We start from the raw sequence: 20,906 nt of genomic DNA on the forward strand, positions 1-20,906 counted from the left end.
GATGTCTGTATATAGGAGTGGTGTCTGTATATAGGGGGATCTCTGTATATAGGAGTGGTGTCTGTATATAGAGGGATGTCTTTATATAGAAGTGGTGTCTGTATATAGGGGGATGTCTGTATATTGTAGTGCTGTCTGTATATAGGGGTATGTCTGTATATAGGAGTGGTATCTGTATACAGAGGGATGTCTGTATGTAGGAGTTGTGTCTGTATATAGGAGTGGTGTCTGTATATAGGAGTGATGTCTGTGTATAAGATGATGTGGCCAAAGGGGCTACCAAGGATTCCTGCTTGTCAAAATGGCTACCAAGGGGCCAAAGTTGCTAACAAGGGGCCCCGCACATCAAAGTGGCTACCAAGGGGCCAAATTGGATACCCAGGGTCAGGGCCCTGCATGCCAGACTTGCTCCTGAGGTTCATTGGCAGCTGGCAGCGCTGTTCAAGCACCATGTATTTCCTTCAGGAAATGCCCATCTAGTTATTATTTTTTTTTTACAAAACTTTTTTTTTTTTTTTTTATGTTTAGTACCCTTTAGGAAATTCTATAAACTGCAATACATACTGTAGGATATAGACAAAGTGACATTCTTCTATGCTTCGCAGTAAATAAAAAATGGCAGTGGGGTTGAGGAAAGGCAGTGGGTGCATGTGCACATTAGCAATTGTACTATTTAAGTGCTGCTATAATAAATTGACAGCAGCATTTTAAATTTTTAAACAGCATTGATTGGGGCCAGCATTTACCAATTATGATGCGGGCTCAGCTCCTGAGCCTGCGCCATACAGTGGAACTTGACATACAGTAGCATGTACAGATATGTCATATGTTGTGAAGAGGTCAAAGGGGTTATCTGGTTCAAATCGATAAGTCTGCAGTGGCCCTGTGTGACAGCAGACTTATGAATTCCTCCCAGCGCAAGCAGGATTCTGAGCCGGGAGTATGTATAACTCATACATACACTCTGGTCCTGGCTCAGAAACTGGCGAATCCCCGCTGCACACAGTGCACGCGCTGGGGGGATTCATAAGTCTGCAGTCACACAGGGCCACTGAAGACTTATCGATTTGTACCAGATAACCCCTCAAAGGCAAAGTTTGTGACTGTAAAACGTCCACCTCCATATTTGACCAATTACATGGTCTACAATATTGGTGTGATTGGCGAGAAGTCTGTGTGTAATTCTTCTCCAAATCAAAATGCTGATACATCGCCAGCACTGTAGTTGATCCACAGTGTAGCTGGAGCCTAGATTTAATTTATAACCAACATAGGATTTGTCATGAAATGTTGAGGAGGTATCAGCCCTTGGCATCTTCTGAAGGCAAACAGTTGTTTTTGAGTCCATCACACTTACCAACTGCAACATCATTGAGACACTTTCCCAAGTGGCTTCTCGAATGTTTTCACCTCCATCAACCAGTCCTTGGTAACCCTAGAATGACAATCGCATTTATTGAGAATTCATTGGAATCATACTACCAACTTGTATACAGCAAAATTAAAGTAACTTTAAAAGAATTGAGTCACCCCCAAAACTGAAATTGAACTATGTAGACCTTCATATCGGACACATAGTCACTTTACAAATCATACTGGTACTGTAGATTTTAGTAAGTTAGCTTTATATAAAACCAGTTTCAGAAGATAAATACAGGTGCTTTTCACAAAATTAGAATATAATCAAAAAGTCATTTATTTCAGTTCTCCAATACAAAAAGTGATACTCATATATTACGGTATATAGAGTCATTGCAAACAGAGTGATGTATTTCAAGTATTTATTTCTGTTAATGTTGATGATTATGGCTTACAGCCAATGAAAACCCAAAAGTCATTATCTCAGTAAATTAGAATAATTGATAACACCAGCTTGAAAAATGATTTTAAAATCCAAAATGTTGGCCTACTGAAATGTATGTTCAGTAAACGTACTCGATACTTGGTCGGGGCTCCTTTTGCATCAATTACTGCATCAATGCAGCGTAGCATGGAGGCTATCAGCCTGAGGCACTGCTGAGGTGTTATGGAAGCCCAGGTTGCTTTGATAGCAGCCTTCAGCTCGTCTGCATTGTTGGTTCTGGTGTCTCATCTTCCTCTTCACAATACCTCATAGATTCTCTATGGGGTTAAGGTCAGGTGAGTTTGCTGGCCAATCACGCACAGTGAAACTGTTGTCTTTAAACCAGGTATTGGTACTTTTGGCAGTGTGGACTGGTGCCAAGTCCTGCTGGAGTATGAAATTTCCATCTCCAAAAAGTTTGTCGCAAAGGGAAGCATGAAGTGCTCTAAATTTCCTGGTAGACGGCTGCGCTGACTTTGGTCTTGATAAAACACAGTGGACCTACACGAGCAAATGACATGGCTCCTGAAGCCATCACTGATTGTGGAAACTTCACACTAGACCTCAAGCAGCTTGGATTGTGTGCTTCACAATCCTTTCAAGCCTGCAGTTATCCAGGTTGCTTGTACACCTTTTTCTACCACACTTTTTCCTCCCATTCAAATTTCCATTAATATGCTTGGACACAGCACTCTGAACAACCAGCTTCTTTAGCAATGACCTTTTGTGGCTTACCGTCCTTGTGAAGTGTGTCAATGACTGCCTTCTGGACATCTGTCAAGTCAGCAGTCTTCCCCTTGATTGTGGAGCCTACTGAAACAGACTAAGGGACATTTTAAACGCTTAGGAACCCTTTGCAGGTGTTTTTTTGTTAATTATTCTAATTTACTAAGATAATGACTTTTGAGTTTTCATTGGCTGTAAGCCATAATCATCAACAAAAACAGAAATAAACAATTGAAATACATCACTCTGTTTGTATGGGTTTCACTTTTTGTATTGGTGAACTGAAATAAATAAACTTTTTGATGATATTCTAATTTTGTGAGAATCACCTGTAATGAGGGGGCTTCAATACACTACTGCTGTGACCAAGTGCTCGGTGCACCATTTCGCTCCTTTAACTATCATCCTCAACTGTCCTCTTATGGAGATTGACAGCACTCATTTTGGAGCGCTGCCTGATTTAAATCAACAGCCCTGCACACACAAAAAACGAGGACAGGCAAACACAGTGTCAGTGTGTGCAGGTGCATGCTCATCCGTCTCCTGTGCGCATCACAGCGAGTGTGCAGCGAGCGACCACTACACAGAGGAGAAGGAGACGAAAGCGTGCACGCACACCGACATGCAGGAGCCGAGCCCGTGCCCATACAGTGTCAGGGTTGCACATGGTCATCCACTTTCAGTATCTTCTGCCTGCTACTTTGCAATCCTGTGTGCAGAGCATCCACTTCACACAGCCCTTGCCCAAACTGCCACTGTATTTGCTCTTGACCTTTGCATTATCAGTATAAGCAAAGCTGGGGATTTAGATCAGGCAGTGCTCCCAAATGAGCGCTGCCAATCACCATAAGTGAAGGGGCAGAAGATGGTTATTTTGAGGGTCTGAAACTACACAAAGTCCTTTATTCACGAAGGGTACACTAACGTCCCCTAATTTACATACACTCACTGGCCACTTTATTAGGTACACCTGTCCAACTTCTTGTTAACACTTAATTTCTAATCAGCCAATCACATGGCGGCAACTCAGTGCATTTAGGCATGTAGACATGGTCAAGACAATCTCCTGCAGTTCAAACCGAGCATCAGTATGGGGAAGAAAGGTGATTTGAGTGCCTTTGAACGTGGCATGGTTGTTGGTGCCAGAAGGGCTGGTCTGAGTATTTCAGAAACTGCTGATCTACTGGGATTTTCACGCACAACCATCTCTAGGGTTTACAGAGAATGGTCCGAAAAAGAAAAAAAATCCAGTGAGCGGCAGTTCTGTGGGCGGAAATGCCTTGTTGATGCCAGAGGTCAGAGGAGAATGGGCAGACTGGTTCGAGCTGATAGAAAGGCAACAGTGACTCAAATCGCCACCCGTTACAACCAAGGTAGGCCTAAGAGCATCTCTGAACGCACAGTGCGTCGAACTTTGAGGCAGATGGGCTACAGCAGCAGAAGACCACACCGGGTACCACTCCTTTCAGCTAAGAACAGGAAACTGAGGCTACAATTTGTACAAGCTCATCGAAATTGGACAGTAGAAGATTGGAAAAACGTTGCTTGGTCTGATGAGTCTCGATTTCTGCTGCGACATTCGGATGGTAGGGTCAGAATTTGGCGTAAACAACATGAAAGCATGGATCCATCCTGCCTTGTATGGAGCATCTTTGGGATGTGCAGCCGACAAATCTGCGGCAACTGTGTGATGCCATCATGTCAATATGGACCAAAATTTCTGAGGAATGCTTCCAGCACCTTGTTGAATCTATGCCACGAAGAATTGAGGCAGTTCTGAAGGCAAAAGGGGGTCCAACCCGTTACTAGCATGGTGTACCTAATAAAGTGGCCGGTGAGTGTATATAGTAAAACTTTTATATAAAATTAAATCTATTAAAATCTACAGCACCATTATGATTTTTATAGGGGCTACATCCCTTTTGTGAATGTCTAAATAGTCCAATTTCAGTTTTGAGGGTAACAGATTCCCATTAATTTAGAAAGGACCTGTCACATTTTTTTTAATTTTTTTTTAAAAAGGAGTTTGTAACCTTACAAAATCCCCGTGCTCCCCTAATTCGGCTGCTGTTTTCAGTTTGTCATTTTGTCCACCTGTGCATGAGATACAGTTGTGCTCTAAAGTTTACATACCTCAGCAGAATTTTTGATTTCTTGGCCTTTTTTTCAGAGAATATGAATGATAACGCCAAAACTTTTTCTCCACTCATGGTTAGTTGTTGGGAGAAGCCATTTATTATCAAACTACTGTCTTTTCTCAGATTAAATCATAATGACAACCCAAAACATCCAAATGACCCTGATCAAAAGTTCACATACCCTGGTGAGTTTGGCCTGATAACACACACAGAAATTGACAAATGGGTTTGAATGGCTACTAAAGGTAGCATCCTCACCTGTGACCTGCTTTATTGTAATCAGTGTGGGTAAACGCTGAGTGAGTTTCTGGGATCCAGACAGACTCCTGCATCTTTCATCCAGCCACTGACATTTCTGGATTGCGAGCCATGGGGAAAGCAAAAGAACTGTAATCGGATCAACGGGAAAAGGTAGATAGGTAGGTAGAGGTGGATCGCTGATGTGTTGGGGGGGTGTGAGCTACAAAGGCACAGGAAACTTGGCCAAAGTTGAAGGAAAGATGAATGCAGCACGTTACACTGTGTTACAAAGGTTTTGTCCCTCGGACAATTTTGAGTGTTCCTGATAGATTATTTTCATGCTGATTTCAGAAATGACTTCAGATTTTTCCTATCACGTAACATTTTTGAGAAATGATACGAAACATAATATTCTGTTATAATTCTAAAATCACGGATTATAAACGAAAGTCATCTGCAAAACACTTTTGAACAATTGATACTGAGATCGATGCACATGTATGTAGTGTCCCAGATGTCGTAATGCAGACTATAAACTGTTTCTTCTTTACCCCTTACTGCCAGCTGATGGAATAGTACGTCAGCTGGCAGTATCCCCCGCTTTTAGGTGGGCTCCGGTGGTGAGCCCACCTCAAAGCCGAGACATGTCAGCTCTTTTTAACAGCTGACATGTGCCCGCAATAGGCGTGAGTGGAATCGCGTTCTGCCCCCTCCTATAAAGTAGTTAAATGCTGTAGTCAAACTCTGACAGCGGGCCTTTAAAATGCACTTCTGGAAGCCGGTCCATAAATACGCGCAACAACGACCCCGTGACGTGATCGGGGATCATCGCTGTGCTGCTATCACAACCAGAGGTCTCCTTGAGACCTCTATGGTTGTTGATGGCAGATTGCTATGAGCGCCACCCTGTGGTCAGCGCGCATAGCAAGCCTGTAATTCTGCTGCATAGAGGTGATCTGAGCATCACCTCTATGTAGCAGAGGCGATCACGCTATGGCAGCTTCTAGCCTCCTATGGATGCTATTGAAGAATGCCAAAAGTAAAACAAAAAAGTGTTTAAAAATATTAAAAAAAAACAAACATAAAAGTTGAACTCACCCCCCTTTCGCCCCAATCAAAATAAAAAAAAAAAAAAAAAAAAAAAAAATAAAGCCTACACATATTTGGTATCGCCGAGTTCAGAATCGCCCGATCTATCAATAAAAAAAAAGAATTAACATGATTAACGGCGTAGCGATAAAAAAAATCAAAACGTCAGAATTGCGTTTTTTTGGTCGCCGAGACATTGCATTAAAATGCAAGAACAGGCAATCAAAAGAACCTATCTGCAAAAAAGTGGTATTATTAAAAAAATCAGCTCGTCCAGCAAACAATAAGCCCTCACATGGCCATATTGACGAAAAAATAAAAAAGATATGGCTCTGGAAAGTAGGGGAGCGAAAAACGAAAAAAGCTGCGGTCATGAAGGGGTTAAAAACCTTACGTGATACAGACTTTTGAAGCACATATTCGTGTTCAGCATGTCAAAATCTATAAGCTACAATAACATTTTCTCAGGGGACAAGAACTGCCCTGAAATTTGTTGCGCAGTGAATTATCAGCAAATACTGGAGGCAAATTTACACTGATCAGCCCGGAAGCTGCGCATGGGATGTACATGGACTTTCCAACATGACTACGATCCAAAACACAAGGCCAAGTTGACCTGTCATTGGCTACAGCAGAACAAATTGAAGGTTCTGGAGTGGCCATCTCAGTCTCCTAACTTCAATATAATTGATTCACTCTGGGGAGATCTCAAGCACGCAGTTCATGCTAGACAACCCAGGAATTTACAGGAACTGGAGGCTTTTTGCCAAGAAGAGTGGGCAGCTTTACCATTTTAGAAAATAAAGAACCTCATCCACAACTACCACAAAAGACTTCAAGCTGTCATTGATGTTAGAGGGGGCAATACACGGCATTAAGAAATGGGGTATGTGAACTTTTGATCAGGGTCATTTGGATGTTTTGGGTTGTCATTATGATTAGAGAAAACACAGTAGTTTGTCAATAAATGGCTTCACCCAACCACTGACCATGAGTGGAGAAAAAGTTTTGTTGTTATCATTCATATTCTCTGATAAAAGGCCAAGAAAGCAAAAATTCTGCCGGGGTATGTAAACTTTTGAGCACAACTGTATGCCCTTTTTTCTTCTGGTGCCCAGTATGCTAATTCTCGGCTTGTGGTCCAGGAGGGCATGTAAAAAGAGTATTCTCTGGTGGTGGTTGTGGGGTGCAATCCTATAACCCCCCTCAATGATGCTGCTCAATCTCTTGCTCGGCAGCATGTGAAACTAGCTGATTGTCATGATCAAGCGAGGTCTTCCTGATCATGTATGAGCCTGGAGTATGAAGATTTTCCTGTACACACATAGGCAAGTCAAATAGAGTACAGGGAGATCTCGTGAGATCACCATGTTCAACCAGTTTTACATGCTTCCGAGCAGTGATTGAATCATAGGGTGGGTGAGGATCACACCCCCAGAGAAAACTCTTCTGACACGCCCTCTTGGACTGCAAACAGGAATTAGAATATTCTGCATCAAAAGGGAAAAAAGGTAATAACTCCGCAAGTAACTCAGAGACAAAATTAAAAAAAAAAGGTAAACTGATGCAGATTCAGGGAAGCACTGGGATTTGGGAACGGTAAACTCATTTTTCGCAGCATGAAAATACCCACCTCATGTACAAAGAAGACTTTGGCACCTGTATAAATTCCCACTCTCACCACCGCTCGCACGGCTGCATTCATTCCTGGAGATAAAGACAAAATGGATTATTTTAGAAGTCTAATTAATCTGCTATATTATTGTTGCAAACTGCTCAGAATACAATACTACAGCAAGAGACAAACTTGTTCATTGACTTGTAATTTACTCTGATCCACAGGATAACAAATAACTGACTGATTGCTGGCGGTTGAACCACGGAGACCACAGCCATCCAAACACAAAGCTCAGATTAGCCTCTCCTGAATGAGGAGATTCCATAGACAAATATTGTTATGGCACTGCTGTATATAGCTGATTCCATATACAATGAATACAGTAAAGGCAAATATGCCGATCCTCCACTCTACTCAAGATTATTGGGGACCCCTCACCCCCAGCAGTCAGTAAATTCTTCCTTATACTACAATAGCATCACAAAGCTTAACATGAATGAACTCCTATTTAAAGGGAACCTGTCCAGTCGGATATGCTAGTAATCTCTAGATATAGTGTTAATCTACTGATTAATAGAATTAGAAAGGTGTCTGGCCACCATACTGAAAGCGGCACACCCATGAGAAATGGAACTTTATTTCTCCAGGGAGCCGCGGGCTTCCATTTCTGTGGGCGCAGCTACAGTCGCTGCTCACTGCACAGAGCGGCGGCTATAAGCACAGCCTGCAGCGACCGACAGCCAGCTTTACACTGATGCAATGCAGAGCTGGCTGTCAGTCAAAGTAGCCAGGGTGTGCTTATGGCCACTGCTCACAGTATAGTGAGCAATGACCGTGGCAGCGCCGGCACGCCTCTATGACAGAAAGCTGGCGGCTCCTGGGAGTAATAAAGTTAACTTTCTCCCTGATTTCGCTATTTCAGAACGGCTGCTGGGTACCCTTCTAACACTGTTCATCTGCAGACTAACCCGACATCTAAACATTCATAGTGCTATCCAACCTGACCACTTCCTTTTAAAAGATCAATATTAAAGGAATAAAAGCAAAATATGAGCCAAAGTCAATTAAATAGCACTAATTCACTCTCATGACGATCATGGTCAATGAGACTAAAGACAATATCCACCATAGGGTCTTCGGGATTAAAGACTAGTCACAATATTAGTGTTTTATACCGGATGCTTGCTCACAATGGGCTTGTCACGTGTGTCAGAGTCTGCAGACCGTTGCTTTGCATCTGACTGCAGAAAGTCTCAGCAATTTGCTTTGCTGACCTCTTCCTGGGCCTTCTGACTCTAGGACCAAGTGGCAACCTTCTCACGGGTCTAGTTGACACACCTGGACCGGGGTGTTTATAACTTCCAGCTTGCTGCTCGAAAGGTGCAGGCGATATTGCTATTTCCAGTTCCCTGTTGCGGCATTGAGCTATAGCAGTCGGCTATCTTCCTCTCTGGTGTTTGGAGGACGTTCGTGTTTCTTTCTGAGTCTAATCAAGCTAAGTGTTCCCCCTTGTTTTTGTATCCCATTTGTCTTTAGTGGTAGAGGGGATTGACTAGCGCACATCCTGCCTTTTTCGTTGCACGGTTTATCGTTAGGGTCAGGCAGGGATTAGGTATCCTGCTCGGCGATAGATGCGGAACCTATATAAGGGCGATAGGGCAGACAGGGTGACGTTAGATCTGTCTAGGAGTCTCCATTCCACCCTTTCCTAGTGTTTGGTTCCCTTTACCTTATCGCTTCATGTTGCACTTAGCCTTTCCTCCACGTTGTGTGACATTATCACCCGCCTTTCACGTTTCTAAAAGGAAAAAAACTGACCCTTTTTTGTGGCATTTTATTTCTGTTTGGGTTTTATTTTTTTTTCGTTTGCTGGGTTCATGGATCTCATTGCTGCGCTAGCACTGCAGCTGCAGAGGGTGTCACTGGAGGTGACTGACCTTCGTTCTGAAGTCCAGCAGCAACGGTAGCACGTGCAGACTCCTATTGTGGGGGACGCTGCAGGTTGGCCGGTCCAGATTGAACGCCAAATTGCCCTCCCAGACAGGTTTTCTGGGGGTAGGGACAAGTGTTTGGTAATTAAGGAGGCATGCAAGTTCTACTTTAAACTTCATCCTTACTCCTCTGGAGATGAGGAGCAACGAGTAGGAATTGTTATTTCACTGTTGCAGGGGGAACCTCAGTCCTGGACTTTTTGTCTGCCACAGGATTCTATGTGTCTCCAGTCTGTTGAGGAGTTTTCAGGGCCCTTGCCCTGATTTAAAATGATCCTAACCGTATTTCCTTGGCTCAATCCAAGCTGTGTCACATTCAGCAAGGGAATCGTTCAGTGGAGGTGTATAGCTGTGAATTCTGCAGGTGGTGAACTGATACCAAATGGAATGACCCGACTCTCAGAAGCCAATTACTTCAGGGCCTCACTGAAAAGGTTAATGGACGCATTAGTAGTGTATGAAACTCCTGTGTCACTGGAAGCTGCCATGTCCTTGGCTATTCGGGTGGCTAGACGCCTGCGGGATAGATGGGTAAGACCACCTGCTTCTGAGCCCTCTTTCCGGGACAAGATCCCAGAGTTGGAGGGAAGGTCGGGGGTGAACCCATACTTGCGCGGAGTTAGAGGAACCCATGCAGTTGGGGAGTGCGTTCACGTCGTATGTTACCACCAACATTTGCAAGAAAAGGGGTGTATGGTTTTTTTTGTGGGAAGAAGGGACATTTCATTGGGACACATCCTCCTGTAATTACAAAGCAAAAACAGACTCAATTAACCCTTGGGAACCAAGAGCTTGATAATCAAGTGGTGTGTTAGTCTTCAACCTGCAATTCTCGTTTTGTCCTGACAGCAGAGGTAGTGCTAGAGAGTAAGTTCTGAAAAAAAATTCTGTGTTTGTAGACAGTGGAGCTGGAGTCAGTATGGTGGATGCAGAGTTTGATAGAACTCTGCTCTAGCTTGACTAAACCTATTCCTATTTGCACCATTGACTCAGCACCACTTTCACAGAGAACACTGTCACAAATTGCTTATAATATAAGACTGAAGGTGGGGTCTTCTCATTATGAAGTAATCCCTTGTTATGTACTGAAGGATCTCCAAACTCCAATTGGTCTGGGTTTGCACTGGTTGGTGAAGCATAATCCAACTGTGGATTGGCAATCCAGAGAGCCTGTGAAGTGGGGAGATTACTGTCATGGTAACTGCCTAAACGTTTCCCCTTCTGCTGTATCTACCGGGACCTTACTGACATTTTTGTCTGACTTTGAGAACCCTGCCCCAATTTTGCTGAAGGGGGTAGGCATTTTGGCCTTGTACTCTGACCTGGAAGGTGAGGTGTTGGAGGCTCAGAGGGACACCCTGCCTCCTGACCCTCGGGGAGATTGTTTGTGCTGTCTAAATTGCGCCACAAAGTAATTAGAGAATATTATGACTCTGTACTTGCTGGCCACCCAGGTGGTAAGGCAACCGCAGATCTCCTTTCTCGTCGTTTTTGGTTCCCATGGTTGCATCGGGATGTGGTTGAAAAGTGTCTACCTGCAAGTTCTAAAGTACCGTATACCCATCCATCTGGTCCTGTTTCGACACTACCTGTTCCTAACCAGATCAGGACAGGTATAAATGTATGACTGTCAGTAAACGCGTGCCAAGTCCGGACCTGAATGTGAATGATTCTGTGTGGTTGTCTACAAGGAATCTCAGTTTATGGGCTCCTTCCTGGAGGTTGAGACCTAGATTCATTGGTCCCTATAAGATAACCGCCGTTTTTGGCAGGGCTGTGGAGCTCGAGTCGTGCGGGTGATATTTCTATCTCCAGTTCCCTGTTGCGGCTTGGAGCTAAAGCAGTCGGCTTTTTTCCTCTCTGGTGTTTGGAGGACGTCGATGTTTCTGTCCGAGTCTACTCAAGCTAAGTGTTCTCCCTTGTTTGTATATCCCATCTGTCTTTAGTGGTAGTGAAGATTGACTAGCGCACATCCTGTCCTTCCCGATGAAGGGCTTATAGCCAGGATCAGGCAGGGAATAGGTATCCTGCTTGACGATAGGTGCGGAACTTATATAGAGACAATAGGGCAGACAAGGTGACGTTAGATCTGTCTAGAGGTCTCCACTCCCCCAATCCCTAGTGTTTGGTTCCCTTTCCCTTATCCCTTCATATTGCACTTAGCCTTTCCTAAATGTTGCATGACAGGGCTGTACATAAATCACAGAAAAAAACAGGTAAAACCTGCTGCTGACAAGGTCACATATATCACGTAAAAGAATCAGAATCATAAATCATGTGATGTCAAACTTCCAACAGTTTCTTCTCTGCGCTTGCCACCACTCCAGGAGGTAATCGTGTGGTATAATCCTTTTCTCACCATTATCAGCAGTCATCTACTGTGGAAACATCTGCCATCACAGCAAACTATGGCAGAGGTATTTCCTCAATGGAAGTACAGTGACAAAACCAATAACCTCTAGGATAAAACAGGTTACAACATGGATCACCAGAGAAAAGGACAAGTGATCGCGACTGTACATGTCTTGTGTAGTCCTATCCCCAGCCTCGGAAATCATAAATTACCAGCCCCTTAGATTACCATCCAATTTATTATTAATGAGTTCAAGGAGCAGACAAATCACAACTCAGAGAATGCTGGATCATGTCTTCATGGTAGAAGTGCCACCCCAAAAGACAAATAAGATGTGACTTGCTTAGGCCAAGAAACACGTATTGGGCCAGTGAAAATCTGTCATTTCATCTAAGGACTCCAAAAAATGAGATTTTGAACTAACCTGTGTGTCCTCAAGAGAGACAGGAGGCTCAATATTCGAGCATTTGGGTGCTTGATCGAGTACCGACCAGTTCAGCGTATCGCATATCTCTTGCACTTTCTATGGCAGGTTTATATCTACTGCTAAAATGAATAACTTTATTCGCATACCTGCAACATATTCAGCAGCTTTTTGCAATTTAGATGGTTAACCCCTTTACCCCCAAGGGTGGGTGGTTTGCATGTTTTTGACCAGGCCAATTTTTACAATTCTGTCCACGGCCCCTTTATGAGGTTATAACTCTGGAACGCTTCCATAAATCCCGGTGATTCTGACATTGTTTTCTTGTGACATATTGTACTTCATGCTAGTGGTAAAATTTATTTGATATGACTTGCGTTTATTTGTGGAAAAAAAAATGGAAATTTGGCGAAAATGATGAACATTTCGCAATTTTCCTACTTTAAATTTTCATGCCCTTAAATCACAGAGATATGTTACACAAAATACTTAATAAGTAATATTTCTCACATGTCTACTTTACATCAGCACAATTTTGGAAACAACATTTTTTTTTGTTAGGAAGTTTTAAAGTTTAAAATTTGACCAGCGATTTCTCATTTTTACAACACCATTTTATTTTAGGGACCACATCACATTTGAAGTCACTTTGAGGGGTCTATATGATAGAAGATACCCAAATTGACACCATTCTAAAAACTACACCCCTCAAGGTGCTCAAAACCACATTTAAGATGTTTATTAACCCTTCAGGTGCTTCACAAGATTTTTTTGAGTGTTTAAAAAAAATGAACATTAACTTTTTTCACAAAAAATTTACTACAGATCCAATTTGTTTTATTTTACCAAAGGTAACAGGAGAAATTGGACCCCGAAAGTTGTTGTGCAATTTGTCCTGAGTATGCTGACACTCCATATTTGGGGGTAAACCACTGTTTGGTCGCATGGCAGAGCTCAGAAGGGAAGGAGCACCGTTTGACTTTTTCAACGCAGAATTGGCTGGAATTGAGATCAAACGCATATCGCATTTGGAGAGCTCCTGATGTACCTAAACAGTGGAAACTCCCCAATTCTAACTCCAACCCTAACCCCAACACACCCCTAACCCTAATGCCAGCCCTAACCCCAACCGTAATCCTAACTTTAGCCCCAACCCTAACCCTAATGGGAAAATGGAAATAAATACTTTTTTTAAATTTAATATTCCCTAACTAAGGGGGTGATAAAGGGGGGTTTGATTTACTATTTATAGCAGGTTTTTATATCGGTTTTTATGTTTGGCACCTGTCACACAAAAAAAGATGCTTTTTATTGCAAAAAAATAGTTTTTGCATCACCACATTTTGAGAGCTATAATTTTTCCAAATTTTGGCCCACAGAGTCTTGTTTTCTGCAGGACGAGTTGACATTTTTATTGGTAACATTTTTGGACACATGACATTATTTGATCGCTTTTTATTCCAATTTTTGAGAGGCAGAATGAACAAAAACCAGCAATTCATGAATTTCTTTTTTGGGGAGGCGTTTATACCATTCCGCGTGTGGTGAAATTGATAAAGCAGTTTTATTCTTCGGGTCAGTACGATGACAGCGATACCTCATTTCTATGATTTTTTTGTGCTTTGGCGCTTTTATACAATAAAATCTATTTTATATAAAAAATATTTCTTTTTGCATCGATGGAGCTATTTGGCGGCTTTATTGCGGGACAAGATGACGGTTCGTCTTTTTGATTGCGTGTTATTCCACTTTTTGTTCGGCGGTATGATGACAAAGCATTGCTTTTTTGCATTTTTTTTTATTGGTGTTCACTAAAGGGGTTAACTAGTGGGACTGTTTTATAGGTCGGGTCGTTACGGACGCGGCGATACTAAATATGTGTACTTCTTACTTTTACACTTTGTCCCACTATGGGACACTCATTTTGTGCAGACAGGTCGCTTCTATAGCATGCAAATCTGCATGCTATAGAAGCTGTCAGCGCTGCAGTTTCTATTACACTGACATGAGAGACTTCCTGATCATCACTGTGCATGACAGGAAGTCATAACAACATCGGGTCTCCATGGCAGCGATCGGGACCCCGCGGCATGCTGCGGGGTCTCCGATTCAAAGGCAGAGGGGTTGATCGCAGTGTTCCAGGGGTTAAAGTGCACTCCTGGCACTTAGGGCTGGGAATTAGGTGTGAGAGTCAGCTGAAACCCGGCTGCGATCAGCCACGCCCCCCCCCCCCCCCCCCCCCCCCCCCCCCCCCCCCCCCCGTGAGCGCAGCTGATCGCCCATGACATACTATCCTGTCTATGGTCAGACGGGCACATGGACGGGATAGTACATCCAATGGCAGAAAGGGGTTAATGTACAAACAATTCAAACAAGAGGAGTGAGGACCCTGCTCAGCAGAACTTACAATCTATGAGGTGATAGGGGAGACACAAAAGGTAAAAAGTGTTTGTCGTGTATGGTCCAGTCATCAATATAATAAAAAGGACTATTTGTATAAGACTTGTGTGCATGAACCGGTCACCAGTCAGTATTATACAAGGATATAAACAAAGTGCTACTGAGTGAATGGAGCGCAGAGGAACAGATAACAGAATGGACCAGATTCTGAGGAAGTGTTGGAAGGGAGACTGTGGACACTGGGAATTATTATTTTTTTTATCTGTGGTAGTGCATTCCAGAGAACTAATGCAGCACAAGAAAAGTCTTGGAGACAAAAGTGGGAGGTCCGGTTTGGAGAAGGTTAGTCTTAGACCATTAGTAGATCAGAGGTATACAGAGATGAGGGAGGAGATGTTGGGCAGTGCAGTACTATAGAGAGCTTTATAGAAGAGTATTATACATTTATGATGTATTCTATAGAAGATGGACAATGACTGGAGCAGGACAGAGGCATTGGTGTAGCGGCTGGATAAAAATATGATCCTGGCTGAGGAATTCCGAATAGATTAGAGAAAGGAGAGTTTAGCGAGGGGAAGACCGGTGAGGAGTTGCAATAGTCAAATGAGAATGAATCTGAGAGACAATAAGAGATTTTACTGTTTAAAAAGTAAGAAAAGGATAGATCCTAGAAATGTTTTTTTATGTGCAGGTGACATAAGTGAGTGAGTGATTGGATACAGGGAGTGAAGAAAAGATCTGAGTTATATAAAATCCCAAAACAGTAGGAATGCAGAGTTGGTGTTATGGTAGTTTGTCAAATGCAAAAGGAAATATTAGGTAGGTTAGTAGAGGGAGGACAAGAAGTCCAGTTTGGCAAAGATTCAGTTCCAGGTAAAGAATATAATGTTAGCGAGAGTGGAAATAAAATCTGTAATATCCTTTTTTCTGTTGATTATGGCAGACACATGAATCTCTCCTTATGGATCATTCCAATTATAAGGCTAAAAAGTGACCGTACATCAGCGCAGAAGCAATGACCAGCTAGGCTCATCAAGTATGGAAATATTAGTCAGTGATCTAAAAAATCATTCAATTAAGAAACTCTTTAAGAGACGGCTTGAATCTTCTACAAATTTCGGTCATGGAGTCAGACTGCCGGACCCCCCACCGATCTGTTCACTGGGAGCTGTGATATAGTACTAAGCACGGTGGGTGGGCACAAGCACCAGGAATATGTTACACTATTGTAAGATGCAAATTCTAATAAGGCAGCACTAATCTGGTACAGGAGGAAGGGGGAGAGAGACACGCAGAACCAAAAACCATTGAACTGTCTCTTTAAGCCAATAAATAATTCTAGCATAAGACAATACAATAAAATGAGAAAAATTACCTTGGGCATCTCCTCCCGATGTAAGGACAGCAATAGCTTTGCCAACTCCCAGAGTCTGGGCTTCATGGTGCTTAGATCCTGGCAGCATTTTCTTATCTGTAGAGTGACACAATTTCTTGCATGAATCCGTCTGCCCACAGCCTGCCTCCTTCCAAGCTGCCCGCAGAGTGAGGCAGAGCGGAGAGGGCTGCGGTGTTTTGTAGGTCACACTATCCCTCAGAATGACAAGCCAAAATGTCACTATAGGTTACCTTCTATGCGCAGTCAGCCAAACATAATCCACCCGGCCAGTGAGGGCCAAATAAACAAATACAAGTGATGCCCTGCAAGGGGGCTAGTATACGGCTACAAGGACATGGCCCGTACACATCAGAGACATGCTGATCTGACTTTCAGGGGCTCAGCTTTGCAGTCAAAAATCAATGCTGCCAGTGCTCCTAAATGTGTCTGTAGGCATGCTAGAATAGGAAAAAGATTTTGGGGGAAAAATCCGACCTGTCAGACCGATATTTTCCTTGATGCTAGATCTCCGCTAACTGTCTGCAATTAGATCAGTCGGGCATGCATGTTTACTGACATAGGGAGAGGAAATACGCAAGGATTTATGTATGGCTGCACGTCTCTTCCGGGAATCAAAGGATCTGACATGTTAAAATCCAACAAACCCAATCGTCGGGTCCCTCCTGTGCAGATCTATGTGTCTCCATGGTTACGGCTCTGAAGAATTCTGTGTGTTCTTATTCCGCAGTCCTGTGCTGCTCCATTACATCTGTGCCCCCCACCCTGCCACCCAGATTAGACTGCACGCAGTCCGGGAACTCACCAAGGAAAGAGACAGGTCTGTACAGGAGCTGTTCATGCAAAATTGGACAACATTTTACATAATGGTGATTTGTAAAGTTGTAGTAATGTTTTGTACTCGCATTAAAAACAGCTGTCAAAGTGCAGATACCCTTAATGTTTCCATAGTGTGTTATTTTTTGACACCTTCTTGGCTGTAGTTACACTTAAACTTTCCCCCGACTATGGAGCAGTAGCTGTGATGAATGAAACATTTAGTTTTGTTACTTGATCGCTTTGCTCTATGAGTGGCCCGGGTGCAGTCAGGCAGACATGTGGAGGTGTGGAGAAGTGCTGCCTTCCTCCTCTGTCTGAAATGCAGAACAGGTCCAGCTTCTTATGGCTGTTGTAACTTGATGCAGAAAGTAGCTTCGTCAAGCAGCTTAGGCAGGAAGCAGGTTCTGGTAAGTACAGAAGTTTAGAAACACTATATAAAAAGACACATCTGCATGTTTTTTCTTAATAGCGCTCCTGCTATGAAGCGCACATAGTACATCACCCAGCTTTGCACACAGACTTCCCTCTGCTTTTTGCTTTCATATGGTATGCCTTTCAGCTAACCCCAGCTTACCCTGTGTTATTTATGGCGTTGTTTACTCAGGCTTGATTGTATGCATCTGGTCCACTCTTAATTCTCTGACCAAGATGAGCAGAGACCACTCCTCTCTGCTTCACACCTGAACGCACTTAGTTTTCCATATATTGCATAGCAAAAGTCTGCAATGACTTTAGTCTGCAGTGTGATCCCTAGAAGTGTGTCCTAAAAGTGTGGATTACATTAGACTTAAAACCTGCATTGAACCTGAAGGGAACTGAAGGTAACTGGCCAGTCACTGCAAACAATGTTTCTGTTTGTTGTCACTTTTACCCCTATATTCTTTCATTCTGCTACCTCCCCCAATACCTACACCAAGTAAAGAACTGTTTATCTCTGCTTCAATCCTCCCCATCCATCTCACCTCCTCCTCAGAACTGTTCCTTAACATACAATCCTCTGTCTCAAAGCACAGGCAGCCCCCTCATGCCCTCTCCTGCTCCCACCTGCTAACGCTATCTCTGCTCCTTCTCACTGCTGGTGATATCTCTCCAAATCCTGGTCCTCCTCACCATATTCCCACAGTCATTTCTACCTCCCATCCACGCTCCATCACAAACTTCCGTAACCTCTCTAACCTTATACCCATTCGCCCAACCACCGCTTCCCCTGTCCCACTAACAGGAGCTCTGTGGAACGCTCGCTCTGTCTGTAACAAGCTTTCCTACATCCATGATCTTTTTGTTACTACCAAACTTTCCTTCCTCGCCATCACCGAAACCTGGCTCACCCCTTCTGACACAGCCCTCCCCTGCTGCACTCTCTTACGGTGGCTTCCACCTTTCTCACACACCCCGCCCCAGCAGCAAGCATGGCGGAGTTATTTTTCTCCTGTCAGATAACTGCTCCTTCACCCCAATCCCACTGCCACCCTCTGTTACCCTCCCTTCCTTTGAGGTGCACTCTGTGCGCATCTACTCCCCCTCCAACCTCCAACTGGCTGTCATTTACCGCCCCCCAGGGCCAGCCACCATCTTCTTTGACCACTTCACCACCTGGCTACTTCATTTCCTTTCTGCAGACATCCCCACTATCATCATGGGCGATTTCAACATCCCCATTGACACTTCCCTCTCAGCTGCCACTAAACTTCTATCTCTCACTTCCTCCTTCGGCCTCACTCAATGGTCTTCTGCAGCCACTCACAAAGATGGTCACACACTGGACCTCATCTTCACCCGCCTCTGCTCCCTATCTAACCTCTCTAACTCACCTCTTCCTCTCTCTGACCACAACCTTCTCACATTCTCATCTCTCTCCACTCCATGTCTACAATCCCCACCCCACAAACTTTCACACCCTCGCAGAAATCTTAAACATCTTGACCTACATTCATTCTCTGAATCCCTCCTCCCTCTCACAGACATAAGTTCCATACACAATGCGGATGACGCTGCCACTCTATATAACACCGCAATAGCTGTAGCTTTGGAATCTGCTGCCCCACTTACACATACCAAAGCTTGCAAAATCAACAGACAGCCCTGGCACACCAGTCTGACCAAAGAACTGAGGTGAGCTTCCAGGGCTGCTGAGCGCAGATGGAAAAGATCCCACTCCAACGAGCACTTCATCGCATTCAAACAGTCCCTCACTACTTTCAAGACCACACTCGCCACAACTAAACAAACCTACTTCTCATCTCTCATATCCTACCTGTCTCACAACCCTAAACAGTTATTCAACACCTTCAATTCTCTCCTCCGTCCCCCAGCACCTCCTCCCTCCCCACTTACCTCCGCTGAAGACTTTGATGTTATCAATCTTCTGCTTGAAGAATGAGGCAGAGACAGTTTTGGTCAACAAGCCCCAGAGCCCTTCCTCCCAACTTCCCTACCCTCCACCTCCAAAACCAACTTCTCCACCATTACAGAAGATCAACTCGCCACTCTACTCTCAAGATCGCATCTCACCACCTGTGCACTTGACCCGCTCCCATCCCACCTCATCCCAAACCTCACCACAATCTTCATCCCAACCCTAACCCATCTCTTCAACCTATCACTAACAACTGGTGTTTTCCCCTCAAGCTTTAAACATGCCTCCATCACACCTATCCTCAAAAAGCCCTCTCTTGACCCATCCTCTGTATCTAGCTATCGTCCTATATCGCTTCTCCCCTATGCCTCAAAACTATTGGAACAACACGTCTACCTTGAACTGTCCTCCCATCTCTCTTCTTGCTCCCTCTTTGACCGCTTACAATCTGGCTTCCGGTCACACCATTCCACTGAAACTGCCCTAAGGTCACCAATGACCTCTTAACCGCCAAGAGCAAGCGACACTACTCCGTTCTCCTCCTCCTCGACCTGTCGGCGGCCTTTGACACAGTGGACCATTCCATATTATTACAGACGCTCTCATCCCTTGGCATCACAGACTTGGCCCTATCCTGGATCTCCTCATACCTAACAGACCGGACATTCAGCGTCTCCCACTCACACACCACCTCCTTACCTCGCCCCCTATCTGTCGGAGTCCCACAAGGTTCAGTCCTTGGGCCCCTGCTCTTCTCCATTTACACCTTTGGCCTGGGACAGCTCATAGAATCTCATGGCTTTCAGTATCACCTCTATGTTGATGACACACAGATCTACATCTCTGGACCAGATATCACCTCCCTACTAACCAGAATCCCTCAATGTCTGTCCACTATTTCATCCTTCTCCGCTAGATTTCTGAAACTTAACATGGACAAAACAGAATTCATCATCTTTCCCCCATCTCACGCGACCCCCCCAACGAACCTATCCATTACAGTAAATGGCTGCCCACTCTCCCCCAGTCCCACAAGCTCACTGCCTCGGGGTAATCCTTGACGCTGATCTCTCCTTCAAACCACATATCCAAGCCCTTTCCACTTCCTGCCGACTTCAACTCAAAAATATTTCACGAATCCGTTCATTCCTCAATCAAGCATCTGCAAAAACCCTAGTCCATGCCCTCATCATCTCTCGCCTCGACTACTGCAACCTCCTGCTCTGTGGCCTCCCCTCGAACACTCTCGCACCCCTCCAATCTATTCTAAACTCTGCTGCCCGACTAATCCACCTGTCCCCCCGCTATTCTCCGGCCTCTCCCCTCTGTCAATCCCTTCACTGGCTCCCCATTGCCCAGAGACTCCAGTACAAAACCCTAACGATGACATACAAAGCCATCCACAACCTGTCTCCTCCGTACATCTGTGACCTCGTCTCCCGGTACTTACCTACACGCAACCTCCGATCCTCACAAGATCTCCTTCTCTACTCCCCTCTTATCTCCTCCTCACACA

General features: G+C 44.2%; 1 protein-coding gene across 5 annotated transcripts in view; it reads right to left on the minus strand.

The window, feature by feature from the left end:
* The window catches only part of PFKM (phosphofructokinase, muscle), a 135,717-nt gene that overhangs the window by 74,831 nt on the left and 39,980 nt on the right, over nucleotides 1-20,906 (minus strand). For 2 of the 5 annotated variants that reach the window (XM_077297866.1, XM_077297871.1), the window contains exons 3-5: nucleotides 16,198-16,293; nucleotides 7,670-7,743; nucleotides 1,358-1,435 (exon numbers count right to left, since the gene is read on the minus strand). In XM_077297866.1, the coding sequence (XP_077153981.1) occupies nucleotides 1,358-1,435; nucleotides 7,670-7,743; nucleotides 16,198-16,293 (248 nt within the window). Of the gene's footprint in view, nucleotides 1-1,357; nucleotides 1,436-7,669; nucleotides 7,744-16,197; nucleotides 16,294-16,448; nucleotides 16,798-16,862; nucleotides 16,987-20,906 lie in introns of those variants that run through there. The other 3 variants (XM_077297867.1, XM_077297870.1, XM_077297868.1) reach the window with 3 other exon arrangements.

Source organism: Ranitomeya variabilis, chromosome 3 (genome assembly GCF_051348905.1).
Source record: "Ranitomeya variabilis isolate aRanVar5 chromosome 3, aRanVar5.hap1, whole genome shotgun sequence".
Classification (NCBI taxonomy): domain Eukaryota; kingdom Metazoa; phylum Chordata; class Amphibia; order Anura; family Dendrobatidae; genus Ranitomeya; species Ranitomeya variabilis.